The 14,645-nt window shown below is 39.8% G+C and overlaps 1 protein-coding gene across 4 annotated transcripts in view; it reads left to right on the plus strand.

Moving 5' to 3' along the window:
• The window catches only part of LOC140740356 (casein kinase I), a 233,163-nt gene extending 218,566 nt beyond the window's left edge, over positions 1–14,597 (plus strand). For 2 of the 4 annotated variants that reach the window (XM_073069505.1, XM_073069518.1), the window contains 3 exons: positions 2,607–2,713; positions 5,565–5,588; positions 12,376–14,597. In XM_073069505.1, the coding sequence (XP_072925606.1) occupies positions 2,607–2,713; positions 5,565–5,588; positions 12,376–12,430 (186 nt within the window). In that variant the 3' untranslated portion in view covers positions 12,431–14,597. The remainder of the gene's footprint in view (positions 1–2,606; positions 2,714–5,564; positions 5,589–12,375) is intronic. The other 2 variants (XM_073069513.1, XM_073069521.1) reach the window with 1 other exon arrangement.
• The last annotated feature ends 48 nt before the right edge of the window (positions 14,598–14,645 follow it).

The following is a 14,645-nucleotide window of genomic DNA, read 5'->3' on the forward strand; positions in this document are numbered from 1 at the left end:
ACCATAATCTAAGCTTTATTTGATGTGAAAGCACCTCCACAACTCAGCTAAACTGACTTGATTGACTGATACGGTTTTCCTGAAGGTGCTTTCTGCATTAGTTTAATCTCATTAATAAAATAAGATCAGTATATATACTAGATTCAGAAAGAGCTTTTTTTGCATTGACTCATCTGATAATGATCTCAACAAATACTGTGGTTTTGCTGAATTTAATATTTTTAAATAAATTTTGACAGACACCACTCAGTTTTATAGGCTTTTTTATTTGTATAAATTTGAATTTTCACTGGCAGCCTTAAAATATGAACTTAATATAATCAGCTGTAAAAATATAATAAGTGAATATGCTTAGAACATTCATATAAGTTTACTTGCTTTTCACTTTGTTTAATTGTGCTATAATTTCAAGAATAAAATGATTAAAATCCATCAATACAATATCCCCTATTGCTGCCTAGTGCAGTTTAAAGGGGTGCTCATGATTGATTTATTAATGAATTTGAAATAATTGGAATATATTTCAGCATATAAGCTGATGTTTAATGATTTTTAAAAGTAACATCCTAAAGAGGTTTGAGGAGGGACAAGGAAAGAGTAGAATTTGCCCTATTACCCACAAAAGCAGATTCATTCATTTATTAGTGAGGAAATGTTCAGGATTTTCTTATTTGCTAAGTAAATGATTGTGTTTGGGGACTTTGGGATATATTTCTCTTACTCTCAGGTTTCTTGAAGACAGCTGCTGAAGTGGCACTGTGAAATTTTATTTGGGCTTGCCAGGGTTAGGTGAGAGCAATTTTCTAGCATTCACCCTGCAGTGTATTGTGTATGTAAATACCCTGCATCTTGGTTCTTCTGCACAACCATGTGTAGAATCTGCTTGCTAGTACCAGGCACAATCCAGCTAGGTAATGAGGCAGCTTTGGGATATCTTTCCTCTTCAGTGGCAGTGGTTGAAGGCTGCATTCACCACACAACTGTGAAGCTAATGGGATGCTGTCCTATTTGGAGCTGGACTCAGGCCCAGCAAACACTAGCTTTCAGGAGTTACTATACAGATGATCAGAGTGGCAAATAAAGAGTCCAGGATTTGCTTCACTTTGGGATTCCCTGGTAGTTGCAAAGTAGAATGGGGCCTTTCGACACGTGTAGGAATATTCCAAAGATGGAACAAATCTGGCACTCCATCCACAGTCCCTGTTTTTTTCTGAAATACCTATTCATGATGCATTCTGTTTGATGTCATTACATGCGCCCTGCAGTTTCTATGTATAAACACTTTATGCACATGGAAGAGTTGTTACAATTTCTTTATTAATTTATTGAGATGCAGTGTGAAATCGGCCCTTCAGGGACTTCGAGCCACGTAGCCCAACAATCCCCCGATTTAATCTGAGCCTAACCATGGGACAATTTACAGTGACCAATTAACTGTGGGAGGAAACTGGAGCACCCGGGTAAAACAAAATGCACAAACTCATTACAGGCAGCAGCAGGAATTGAACCCAGGTTGTCAGTACTGTAGTTTGCTGACTGCTACACTGCTGTGCTGTTTGATCACGACTGATTCTTCCTGCACTAATCACTTCACAGCTATTGTACTCTATTGTGCAATGCAGAGATATGCACTGCAACAAGATGTCTACTGTACCTGCTCTCTTTCCGGGAGCAGCTGCTTGTTGGTTGGAATACCCTCAGAAATATTTATATCTAAAGGAGCTATTATTACAAAATGGTCCTCTAGAAAGATACAATGGACACTTGTCATCACAATCTACCTTGTTATGATCTTGCACTGTATTGTTTCCCTGCACTGCACTTCCTCTGTAGCTGCTGCACTTTATTCTGCATTTTGTTTTTGGTTTACCCTTTTCTGCCTCAGTGCACCAGGTAATGATTTGATCTGCAAGACCAGCTTTTCACTGAATCTCAGTACCTGTGACAATAATAAATCAATTCCAATCCCAGTGATGCAGCTTTCATTAATAACACTTCCAAAACATTGCTTCAGTTTCATTAGTGGTTCAATAGTATATGTTGAAGATCCTGAAATAAGTGGAAAAAGCAAATTAAAACTCTAGATTGTCAATTTTATAGGGTGGAAGGTGATAGATTTCAAACCTTGTTTCTGTTTTGTTCCAGCTGTTTCCACTCATAATTTTGGAATATTAAGCAGTGACTCAGTGAGAGGGATTGTAGCCGTTCAGAGGTTTTTCCTAGATTTAATGCAGATGGGCTGATCCATGTTGCAGGACCCGACAAGAAGCACCAGCTCTTCACGTTCGTCAGGGTTATCTAAAAGAAAAACATATTGGTGGATGATTAATGGTTAATTGATTAGTATTTTATTGTTAAAGGGTATAACCTGTTGTTTACCTTATCACTGGAACAAATTAATAAAAGGAAGTAGTAAGGTAACAGGAACTGGTAGTAAATTAAGAGCTTGTGGTTGTGTTTTAAAGCTATTGGATGTTAAGCAAATAATAAACATTAGTTAAGATGGTTGCTTAAAATTAGGACCATTGTTATATAATTATAAATTTAAAAAGTACGGTTATTAGCTGCAGGTTTGATCATTCCTTCTGGCTTTGATTGCTTTTCAGGTGGTTAGTTCAACAAATGGGGAACTGAATACAGACGATCCTACAGCAGGACACTCCAATGCACCCATCACAGCCCCAGCTGAAGTAGAAGTTATGGATGAAACCAAGTATGTACATGTTTTATTTCACTCTGAGTGAGTGTATATTGTCATATTTACAAGATAATCATAAAGCAGTGTTAGCATAAATCGGAAGATATGAAAGATAGACCTAAAGCTCTTTAATGAGTCCTCCAATTCCCCATTGAAACAACGCCTGGTTATAAAGCTTAAAAATAAGACAAAGACTATTTTCCGAACAACTTCTGGGCAGTTGTCTTATGGCAAGCTAATACTGTAATTCTGGAATATCAGAATTAAATATCTGGAAATTTCAGCAAGTTTAGTTGGGAGAAACATATCACTTTTCACATTCATGGCCTTTCATCGGGATTGAAATAAATTACCGAGGTACAGCTTTTAAGCCAGTACGGAGGCAGGAAAGACGAAGGAGAGAGGAAAAACAAAAGGCCTAGCGTGAGAGCAAAAGATAAATTAGAAAGCTTTTAGTTCATTGGCCTTAATAGATCAAAGTGTTGTTTTTGGTTTCGTTCACCTACCTTCAGGAAAGATGTAAATAAGATTGTAAGGGTATGGAGAAAATTTACAAGGATGTTGCAGGGACTGGAGATGCTAAGTTGGGAAGAAAGATTTATTCCCTAAAATGTAAATGATTGAGGGGAAATTTAATGGTGGTATACAAAATTGAGAGGTATATATAAGGTAAATGCCAACAGGCTTTCTCTGCTGAGGTTGGGTGAGACTACAACTAGAGAGGTCAGGGGTTAAGGGTGAAAGGTTTAAGGGGAACATCAGGGAAAACCTTTTCACTCAGAGGGTGGTGAGAGTGTGGAAGGAGCTGCCAGCACAAGTGGTGGATGTGAGTTTGGTTTCAGTGTTTAAGAGAAGTTTGGATAGGTACATGGATGGGCAGGGTGTGCAGGGCTACAGTCCAGGTGCAGGTCGCTGGGACCAGGCAGTTTAAATGGTTCAGCATGGACTAAATAGGCCAAAGGGCCTGTTTTTGTGTTGTGGTTTTCTGTGAATCTATGATAGGATGATGGCATGCAGTGGACCTGATATTGAGGAAACAAAAGGTTGGTCTAGAAGGGCTGTACATGACAATACCTGCTGCTCAAAACTACAGTATGTTTAAGATCTAAATTAATTAGCTGGTTAATGTTAATTAATCTCTGAAAAGCTATTGCATAAAAATGTCTTGTAAATGAGTTTGTCCAGGTTTGTATGCAATTTTTTAAGCATTTTCCAACTTATGGAACAAAGCATGAAAGCAAATGTTGATTCAGCAAGTATAATTGTGCATGGATTTGAATTTAAATAGTTTGAGTCTATGATTTAACTTGTCAGTGAAAGTAAATTTGATATTTACAAAATAATTCCACTACTTTATGATTACAAACACGTCAGATTTTCCTTTGTTTAACAATTGTAAAATCTTTAAAAACCTATTAAAATGGGTGCTAAGATTTATTTTTGCTTAATTGTAATTTTGGTTCTTTTTAAAAGCAAATTGCTTCTGTGGCCTAGAAATTTATCTGTGCTATTTAGCCAATATCCTCACATAATTGCATATTTCCTGAAATCCATTTAAAAATCTTCAGCAATGTTATTTTAATAAAGGTGATCTGCATGTAAATATTATTGCCATCTGTCATCCACTCCATTTCAGAAATGGGTGGGGTTACTGAAAAGCTCTCCCAGCTTCCAGTCCTTATACAGTATCCCATAAGAAGCCCCTGACGACACAAGCACACAATACCAGCAAAACCTTTTTGATCATTGAAGATAGGTGCCTAACCCATTGATCCATGAGCCCAAAGTGGGGTGGAAGGATGTGCTCCCTGGTTACTGACAGAGCCACAAGAGGCTAGTGGATCACATCACCTGTAGGAAGAACATTTCTCTACAGGGAGCCACAAAGACCATCCAGGTCATAGCAGGGAGCTTCTGAAAACTTTTTCGGGAGATCGCTGTAAAGATGTGTGTCGTGCTACACTGCTGCAGTGTCCAGTGGTAGCCACTGCAGTCTGCCCACTGCCAGGGGCTAATTAAGAAATAGATGAAACCTGCTGCTGTGAGCTTAATGGTGATATTTCATGAGCTCACAGATGTGAGTGAAGACTATCACATGGAAGTGGATCTAGCTAGACAAGTGGCATAGGTAAAAGTGTGACTCCTTTAAAGTTCGGCTGGTTGAGGCTATGGATGGTGCGCTGAGGCAGTGGTTGCTGGGCTAAAGTGTACCTCTTGCAGAATGGCATCAGTCTGGGACTACCTTTCGCAATCTCATGTTACTCATAATGTGGAGTGTTGGGACTGGAAAATGGCCTCTGGTTGCCTGCATTATGTGTGTTTTTTTTTAATTGAATACAGGAAAGTATCAGTCTTCAATGTAAACAGTATGAAGAGTGAATATGTGAAACATAGCTATAATGAATGTCCATTTAGTGAGATCAGCTCTTTAGTTTCTGACTGGTTTCTGAGTCTTCGGGATTTCTGAGATCTGGCTCCTCCATGAGTGCGTAGGGAATATGACTGAAAATTTTGCTGATGGCCATCTTTGGCTGTTGCACCACTAACAGTAGAAAAACAGTGTTTATGATTATGACAATCTTTCCCCAAAACAAGCATACATTGATACCACTGACATCTGGAAGTATTCATTAAAAATTGCCTTAATTCATGTTAATCCATTTATCAATCACACCATTATTTTTCCAGTATTGCACAGACAAATTTCTTGGCCCATGTCTGTTATGTGTTGCTTCTGTAGTTCTAAAGCTTGCAGAAGAAAGCTAAAAGGTTTGCTTTTTTTGAGGGAAATTTTTACACTTGTGGGGTCTGGTTTTGATTCTTTTTGTTTTTTTTATTTTTGTTTGTTTCTTCCCTTTTTGTATAGCTGCCAGAAAGTGTTGAACATGTGGTGAGTGGTTTAAGTCTGCAGCCAGACAGGAATGGATTCAGCTTAACAAGAGTTGCTCAGTCTGCTCCGTAGTCACATTTAAAAACACTAAGTTGCATGGCAATTATAATGCTTGTACACAAAAGAAATCTATGCACTGTTGTCTGAATAACTTCTGAGCACATTAATACTTAAGACTTTTTTTATTTGTGGCATACAGTGTTGAATAATGCAAATTTGGAGCATGATGGCCTGTGACTGCTTGTAGTTGAACTATTCTGCTTGCTTTACAAACTTCTGCCTTAAGTTTCGATTTCACCTTTAATATAGTCTCAAGAATAGCTGTGATGTTGTGCTTTCTGTTAACTTTTGCTTTTCATTGTACTGACCTAGAATCCCCAACTTTTTTATGCACTGAGAAGATACTAATTCTTTTGGGTAAAAACTTGAAAAACTTTTAACAGAAGTGTGAAGAGTTGGGAGATCTTGAACTGAAAATGTCTACTCTGCTTTCCTAGCACTTAATAGTTTTTGCTTCCCCTGCATTTCTTCAATGTTGTCTATTGTGAGCTTATTTTTAATGAATAGTGATTAATGCTGTTTCCTTTACACATCAAAGAATGGGGAAAGCATGGCATCTCCCATTAAATTTAATCCTTTGTGACTGTTTTTCTAAACTTTCATATTGTTTGATTTTGCACTTTAAAAATGCAACAGTTTGGTTAATAGGTCTGTTCAGTTAATTGATAATTATAATGAAGTTACAGAATTCATAGATCTCTACTATCTATCATCAAATATCTGAAAGTACCAAGTTTTGTGATATCCATATGCTTACTTCTCTGTTTCTTTATAACTTGAGCTTTGCAACCCATCACCACTGCCCTCACCTTTCATTTCCATTCCGCCCCGCTTTTAGTTTCTCAGCGTAAACTTATTTCAACGTTCTCCTTGAAGGCCGTCCTTAAAACCCATCCTGATGGGGGAAGTTTTTGACTGCATTCTCCGTACTGTTCCTTCTTGTCTGCTTTCTTAGATTTTAGCTCTGGCAAAACACTTTGGGTTTTTTTTCTATCAGGAAGAGTTGAGTGTGTAACTGCATTGCATGTTTTTTTTTAAAAGAACAGGTTGGATTTTTGTTTCTTGTTGGTACTTGCAGTTGGTTCAGCAGCTAGTTTATGTATACCCTTTCAGTCTATGAATGTGCCTACTTAGTACATAAAGAAGTGTAATGAAAATACAGTAATATGCAACCAACCTTTCCACTTGTGCCTGTAAGTTAGTTGATAACAAGATAGCCATAAATTTCTTGTAAACTTAACCTACTTCAAATGATTTTGTTTGAACCAAGATAGAAATATTACAGAACCTTCCTTCTGAAATGGTAGGTTTAGAAGATCATGCATCTACCAAAATGAAAAATTGTGGGATGAAGTATTCGGTAGGTGAGGAAAGCATGCAAAGGAATCTTGTATAAGATGAGAAAATAGAATTGCTAAAACATAGAAGTTCAACCAATTGAGCCAAGTTTAACTCTCAAGTAGAATAAGCTGGTTCGCCATTTACATGAGAAGTTCTGCTGGAAATCCAAAGCAACACAAACTACTGGAAGAACTCAACAGCCAGGCAGGATCTATGGAAATGAGTAAACAGTTGACGTTTTGAGCCTATCATTTCCCAGCAGCACCGGACTTTAAAAAGCAAGCAGGCCCGGTCAGGATTTTCTGCTGAGCTTGAAAATTGTGGAAGCGATTGTTTGTGGAGTTTAGCACCTGGTTTAAAAAGTGCGTGGGGCTTTTTGGGATTTTTTTGTTGAGCCTGATATCATTTGGATTGGTAGGTATTTAGCAAGGGCCAGTAAAAAGAAGTTGGGTTTAAGTGGAGTGGCTGTAGTGTGAGTGGGACTGTGGGAAACAAGGCTTTGGCTCAAGAGGCTTCAGTGAGAAGAGATGCAGCGTAGGTTTGCCTGTCTCTTAGGTTTCCATTTCTTAGTCTATTAATAAGAATGGATCCCAGGACAGTAAATTGTGCTTCTCATTCAAGATGTGGGAGCTCTGGGAGACCTGATTGCTGCATCTGTGTGCGGCCCCTTACAGACCATGTTGGGGAACTGGAGCTGCAGCAGGCTGACATTTGCCTCTTTCGGGAGAATGAAGAAGTGATCATTAAGAGCCACAGGGAGGTAGTCACATCTTCTTTGCAGGAGGCAGGCAGCTGGACGACTGTCAGGAGAGGGAAATGGAATTGGCAGATAGTGCAAGAGTACTTCTGTGGCTGTTCTCAAAAGCAGTATACCCACTTTGGATACTGTTGGGAGAGGGACAACCTCCCAGGCGAAAGCTGCAGTGGCCAGGTCTCCGAGTCTGGCTCTGGGGCTCAGATTGGGGGATTCAGTAATTAAGGTAACAGACAGGAGACTCTGGACATGACAGACTCCTGGATGGTATGCTGCCTCACGGGTGCCAGGGTCATGGACATTTCAGATCGGGTCTACAGCATTCTTAAAGCAGGGGATAAGCAGCCAGATGTTGTGCTACCTATTGGTGCCAATAGCATAGATAGCAAAAGGGATGAGGTCCTGAATGAGAATATATGGAGCTAATTAGGAAGCTGAAAAGCAGGACCTCGTGTGGTAATGTGTGAATTGTGAGAGTAACAGAGGGATCCTGGGGTCAACATCTGTAGATCCCTCAAATTTGCTGTGCAAGCTGATAGGGTAGTTAAGAAGGTGTATTATATTGAATGTCTTCATTAGTCAGGGGACTGAGTTCAAGAGCCATGAGGTAAGGCTGCAGCTCGATAAAACTGATTGGACCACATTTGGAGTATGTGTTCATTTCTGGTTGCCTCATTATAGGAAGAATGTTGAAGCTTTAGAGGGTGCCGAGGAGGTTTACCTGGATGCTGTCGGGATTAGAATGCATTCTTTATGAGAGTGGTTGAGCAAGCTAAGACTTTCCTCTTTGGAGCAAAGGAGGATGAGAGGCATAGAACAAGTGGACAGCCAGCGACATTTTCCCAGGACAGAAATAGCTAATACAAGAAGGCATTTTAAAGTGAATGGAGTTACGTTTTTTAACACAGAGTGGTAGGTTCGCAAGACCCACTGACAGAGTTGGTAATAGATGCAGATACATTAAGGACATTTATGAGACATTATCTAGGCACATGGATGAAAGGAAAATGAAGGGCAATGTCGGAGGGAAGGTTTGATTGTTTGTTTATTTAAAGACTCGTTGAATAAGCCCTTCTGTCCTCTGAAGCTGTACCACCCCAGCAACCCCTGGCAACCCCGATTAAAACACTAACGTATTCATGGGGCAATTTACAATGACCCGTGAACCTGCCCGGTATGTCTTTGGACTGTAGGAGGGAACTGGAGTACCTTGGGAAAACCTGCGCATTTTATGGGGAGAACATACAAAGACTCCTTACAGAGGATATCACAATTGAACTCCAAAATCCGATGCCCTGAGCTGGGATAGCACCACGCTAAACACTATGCTATTGTGGCAGTTAGGTTTATTTAAAGATTGGCACAACATTGTGGGCTGAAGGGCCTGTACTGTGCTGTACTTTACTGTGTTCTATGTTAATTGCAACAAGTTACTTGGATAGAAGCCCTTGAAATAGCCACAAGAAGGTGGGGAGAAGTTAAGGAACTTATTACAAGAGTACAAGAAATGCAGATCAGGGAGTCGTTCGAGTCTAAGGTATGTTGGATATGGGGATCTATCTTGTTCTTTTTTGATCAATTGGAGCATATGCAGTCTTTCGATGTAGCCTGTTGGGATCTAGTATCCGTGATACGTTTAGTTGGTACAAGACAGTTTAATTCTTGGAGTCATAGATTCTGGAATGGTTCTAGAAGACTGGAAAATTGCAAATGTCATTCCACTCTAAAAGAAGGGGGAGAGGCAGAAGAAGGGAAGTGGTTGGGAAGATGTTGGAGTCGATTATTAAGGATGAGGTCTCAGGGTGCTTGGAGGCACATGATAAACTAGGCTGTAGTCAGCATGGTTTCCTCAAGAAGTAATCCTGCCTGATGGATCTGTTGGAATTCTTTGAAGAAATAACAAGCAGGAGAGCCAAAGGAGAATTGGTTAATGTAGTTTACTTGGCTTTTCAGAAGGCCTTTGACAAGGTGCCACACTTGAGGCTGCTTAACAAGCTATGAGCCCATGATATTACAGGAAAGATTCAAGCATGGATAAAGCAGTGGCTGATTGGCAGTAGGCCAAGAGTGGTAAGAAAGGGAGACTTTGCTAGTTGGCGGCCAGTGACTGGTGGTGTTCCACGGGGGTCTCTGTGTGACTGATTTTTTAAAATATGTTATATGTCAATGACGTGGATGATGGATTTGATGGCTTTGTTGCGAAGTATGCCGATGATATGAAGATGGGTGGAGGGGCAGTAGTTTTGAGGAAGTAGAGAGGCTAAGAAGGATTTAGACAGACCAGGAGAATGGAAAAGAAGTGGCAGATGGAATACAGTGCTGCGAAGTGTATGGTCATGCACTTTTGTAGAAGTGGAAAGCTAGACTGTTTTCTAAAAGGAGAAAAAAATACCAAAAATAATGAGGTGCCAAGGGATTTGGGGGTCCTTCTGCAGGATTCCCTATAGGTTAACTTATAGGTTGAATCTTTGGTAAGGAAGGCAAATGCAATGTTAGCATTCATTTCAAGAGGCCCGGTATATAAAGGCACTGTTGAGGCTTCACTTGGAATATTATGAGTAATTTTGGGCCCCTTATCTTGGAAAGGATACGCTGAAACTCTAGCAGGATCAAAGGATGTTCACAAAAATGCTTCCAGGATTGAATGGCTTGTCATATGAAGAGCGTTTGATGGCTCTGGGGCTGTATTCACTAGAATTCAGAAGAATGAAGGGTGACATCATTGAAACTTGTCAAATGGTGAAAGGCATTGATAGAGAGGATGGTTCCTATGGTGGGAGAGTCTTAGACCAGAGGACACAGCCTCAGAATAAAGGGGTGTACTTTTAGAACAGATGAGGAAGACTTTCTTTTGCCAGAGAGTGGTGAATCTGTGGAATTCTTTGTCATAGGCTGCTGTGGAGGCCAAGTATTCATGTATACTTAAGGCAGAGGTTGATAGATTTTTGGTTGGTCAGGGCATGAAGGGATATGGGGAGAAGGCAGGAGATTGGGGCTGAGAGGACAATTGGATTGCCATGATGAAATGGCGGAGCAGACGTAACGGGCCAAATAGCCTAATTCTGCTCCTATATATAATAGATGTAGGATAATATTAGCTGTTATTGCTAGAATCCATTGGAAAGGTGGCAGATGAGAAGCCAGTTTGAGAGTTGTATTGAGCTCACTTATCTCATCAGGTAGTGCTGGTGTAGTGGAAGAAACTACACAGCTCTTGAGAAAAGGGTACAGAGTCTGTGGGCCTTTATCATTATCAGGGAAATACTAGATGTGTATATTGTACCTTTGTAATTTTGTGGGTTAAAAAAATAGTTAAGTTTTGATAAACAGCAAACACAAGGAAATCTGCAGATGCTGGAAATTCAAACAACAACACACACAAAATGCTGGTGGAACACAGCAGGCCAGGCAGCATCTATAAGGAGAAGTACTGTCGACGTTTCGGGCCGAGACCCTTCGTCGGGACTAACCGAAAGGAAAGATAGTAAGAGATTTGAAAGTAGTGGGGGGAGGGGGAAATGTGAAATGATAGGAGAAGACCGGGGGGGGGGGGGGGGTGTACTTCCGTTAATGCCCCTCCTCCCCTTCTTACCCCATCCCTGACATATTTAGTTGTTTTTTTTTCTCTCTCTCTCTGCCCATCTGCCTGTTCTCCATCTCCCTCTGGTGCTCCCCCCCTCCCCCTTCTTTCTCCCGAGGCCTCCCATCCCATGATCCTTTCCCTTCTCCAGCTCTGTATCACTTTTGTCAATCACCTTTCCAGCTCTTAGCTTCATCCCACCCCCTCCGGTCTTCTCCTATCATTTCGCATTTCCCCCTCTCCCCCACTACTTTCAAATCTCTTAGTATCTTTCCTTTCAGTTAGTCCTGACGAAGGGTCTCGGCCCGAAACGTCGACAGTGCTTCTCCCTATAGATGCTGCCTGGCCTGCTGTGTTCCACCAGCATTTTGTGTGTGTTGTTTAAGTTTAGATAAACTTGCATTTGTTGACTAGATAATTGTTAATACGTTATTACCTGTGTAATTTTATATGTAAATAATTAGTTAACTGCCACTCATGCTTTTTCTTGTGTTATCGGCAAATGCTGATTTGAATATTTTAAATAAGATCTGATGCCAGTTAGAAGCAGTTGCAGTCCAAGCATTGAGCTTCAGTGTATCTGACTTCTCCCCTTTCGATATGGTTTTCTTTTAAAGGGGGTATCATGCTGCTTCTCTCCTTTGTCCCTGGTCTATTGGTGTCCATTGCTTACCAAGGCTGCCATTCTTGTTTCTACCCTTTATTCTGCTCCCGATCTTCTATTACTTCCCACCTTTCCCCCATTTTTAGGCGGAATGTTTTGCCATCGTTGTCTTCACCCCCCTCATCCTTGTCATGTTTGCACCTCCTGATCTTTCCCTTTCTGTCTCTTGTCATAGGGTTGGTTTTGTTCTCTCTGTGACCCGCTAGACTTTGTGCTCTTTTTTTCTTTTGCTCGACTCTGAAATATACTTTATTACAAAATAAAATTTAAGTCATACACATCTATGATTGGCTAAATATAGCATCTGTTTCAAGGGTTTTGACTGAGATATAATTACAACTGATTTAGTTTCCAGAAGTGATTTTGTTTTCCTCTCAAACGTGCACAGGTGCTGCTGTTTCTTTAAGCGGAGAAAAAGGAAAACTATTCAACGGCACAAATGACTCTGGAAGCCGTCTGATCATGGAGAATTACTTACTTGTTCATCTGCTGTCTCTTCATAAACGGAAAAAAAAACAATCATCTCTGCAGTGACAACAGACTTTATCAAAGGACCTTTCCTTATGTTTTAGCCCAGTAATTTGGGTGGTTGTCTTATGTGGGTATTCTGTTTTATTTAATCACCTTGAACCTCTGTGGCATCCCATATTCGTGTGTTCATATTCGAGGTTGAAGGAAGGACCTTTTGTCAGGTAATGTATGAAAAACAAAATTCATGTGACTTCAACCAAATCAGGCTGCAGTTTGTTTAAAGAAACACTGGGCTGATTTGTCCCAGCACACGGAATGCAAGAAAATTGTGAAGCGCTTCATGGCAAAAACCTCAGAATGTTTACAGATTGAGAATTAATTCTGTCCCTTCAGAGCTCCTTTGAATTTATCTGTAGTAATTGTGTAGCCAGGTGTTTGGTCTGCTGTGCTGAAGACCCAAGACATGATTATTATTATCTTAACAACTGAAGAAACTAGGGCAAAAGCAAAATCAAAGAAAATTCTGAATTCTGCAATTACCTTTTATTTATCTTTGTTGAAGACCCCTGCACAGAGATTTCAGTATTACATTTTATGCTGTGTGCACATCTTTTTTTTTTAAGAAGCCACTGTTCAAAGGTACTGTGGAAAACATTGGGTTGATTCAGCAGGCGTTGATTCGTGGCTGTTGCACTATTGCAGTATATACAACATGAGATGGCTCTGGACATTCGTGTGTACAAACAATACCTGCTTTATTTACCTCCAAACGGAGAAGAAATGCAGTAGAAAGGGCAGCATGTGCTTTATTGTATGATATTATGATATGTTTGTCAAATGTAAACTGTGCTTCCTGATGTATTGTTTGGACTGATAGAAACTGAATGTTCTGAGAGCTCGTCGAATGAAGGAGGTAAAATGATGTTTTGATCATGCCTTGAAGTATGCTGTCGGGTAGGACGTGGACGAAACCTGTGATGATGGATAATGAGAGTGATGAGCTAATTAACACACCAAATGCTTTGGCCTAAATGGATTTTAGGCAAGGCCTGGCTAACATTTTGGATTGCCAGGTAACTGGAATGCACTACGTCGAATCCATAAAATAGTTCTTTGACGAAAAGCTAAAGAATGTGAAACAAATGGGTCAGATAATATTGCCTATTGCATTTAATAGCTGTGGTACCCAAACTGTGCAGTTGTATGTGAAGCATTCCTTTCTTATCGTAAATACAGCTGTTCAAAGACTTCATGCTGGAGGTAGGTCAGGTACTTTCTGTAGAAATCCTTAAAGTGCCTGCATTAGGAACAGATCAGCTGTTCTACAAAACATCTCATTCTGTTTTCCATGCTCTGCTCAACAGTTCACTTCCACAGACGTTTAAATACATCACTGGGACTTCCAATGTTGTGCAGTGTTTATCAGCTGTTTTATACAGGTTTTTAGTTCAAATCTTGCGCTGGATATTCTTGACAACGTCGAGTTCTGGATTATGTCTGATGCGATGTATTAAATTCAAGTAATACATTGTATGCAAACTTCTTTGCATTTGAGTAGGAAGACTGGAAGAAAAGTTAAAATATTTTAACATGAAACTGCAAGTCATAATGGGCAGGGAACCACTTTTCTGTCTGCAGTATTTGACCAAATCTTTTTTCCTTGAATTACTTAATATGTGTAAATAAGTACAGTATTATTTCTGTACCTCCATAAATTTGAGCATCCCTTTCAATTTACTTTCATTGGTAGGTTTTTTTTGCCTGTACAGTGTGCACAACATGATGTTGTCACAAATAGCAAGGAAAGTGTGTTGTATATTAATGTAATTATGGACTGTAATCTTTAAAAAACAAAATCAACCATTTCCCGTTTGCTGAAATGAAGACCAGTACATCAACACAGGCTTATTGGCCAGATTTCAAGTGCTGCATTTTATGCTGGGAAGTAGTTTCCTTCTGATAATGCAGTCTGGTCACGATTGGAAAATGCAGCTGTGTTCAGTTTAGGCCAGTAATTTTATGCAGTCATTGCTTTTCTGTCAATACTAATAAAGTGAACTCCGCCTGACTGTACAAGTGATGTAATACATCCCTATTTCCCAATATGTAACAGATAAAAATAAAAGTAGTTTTTTTTAATTAGTCTCTCACTGTTATTTATCTCAATATTTAACTCTTCGATTTGAG

Source organism: Hemitrygon akajei, chromosome 2, assembly GCF_048418815.1.
Source record: "Hemitrygon akajei chromosome 2, sHemAka1.3, whole genome shotgun sequence".
NCBI classification, from domain to species: Eukaryota; Metazoa; Chordata; class Chondrichthyes; order Myliobatiformes; family Dasyatidae; genus Hemitrygon; species Hemitrygon akajei.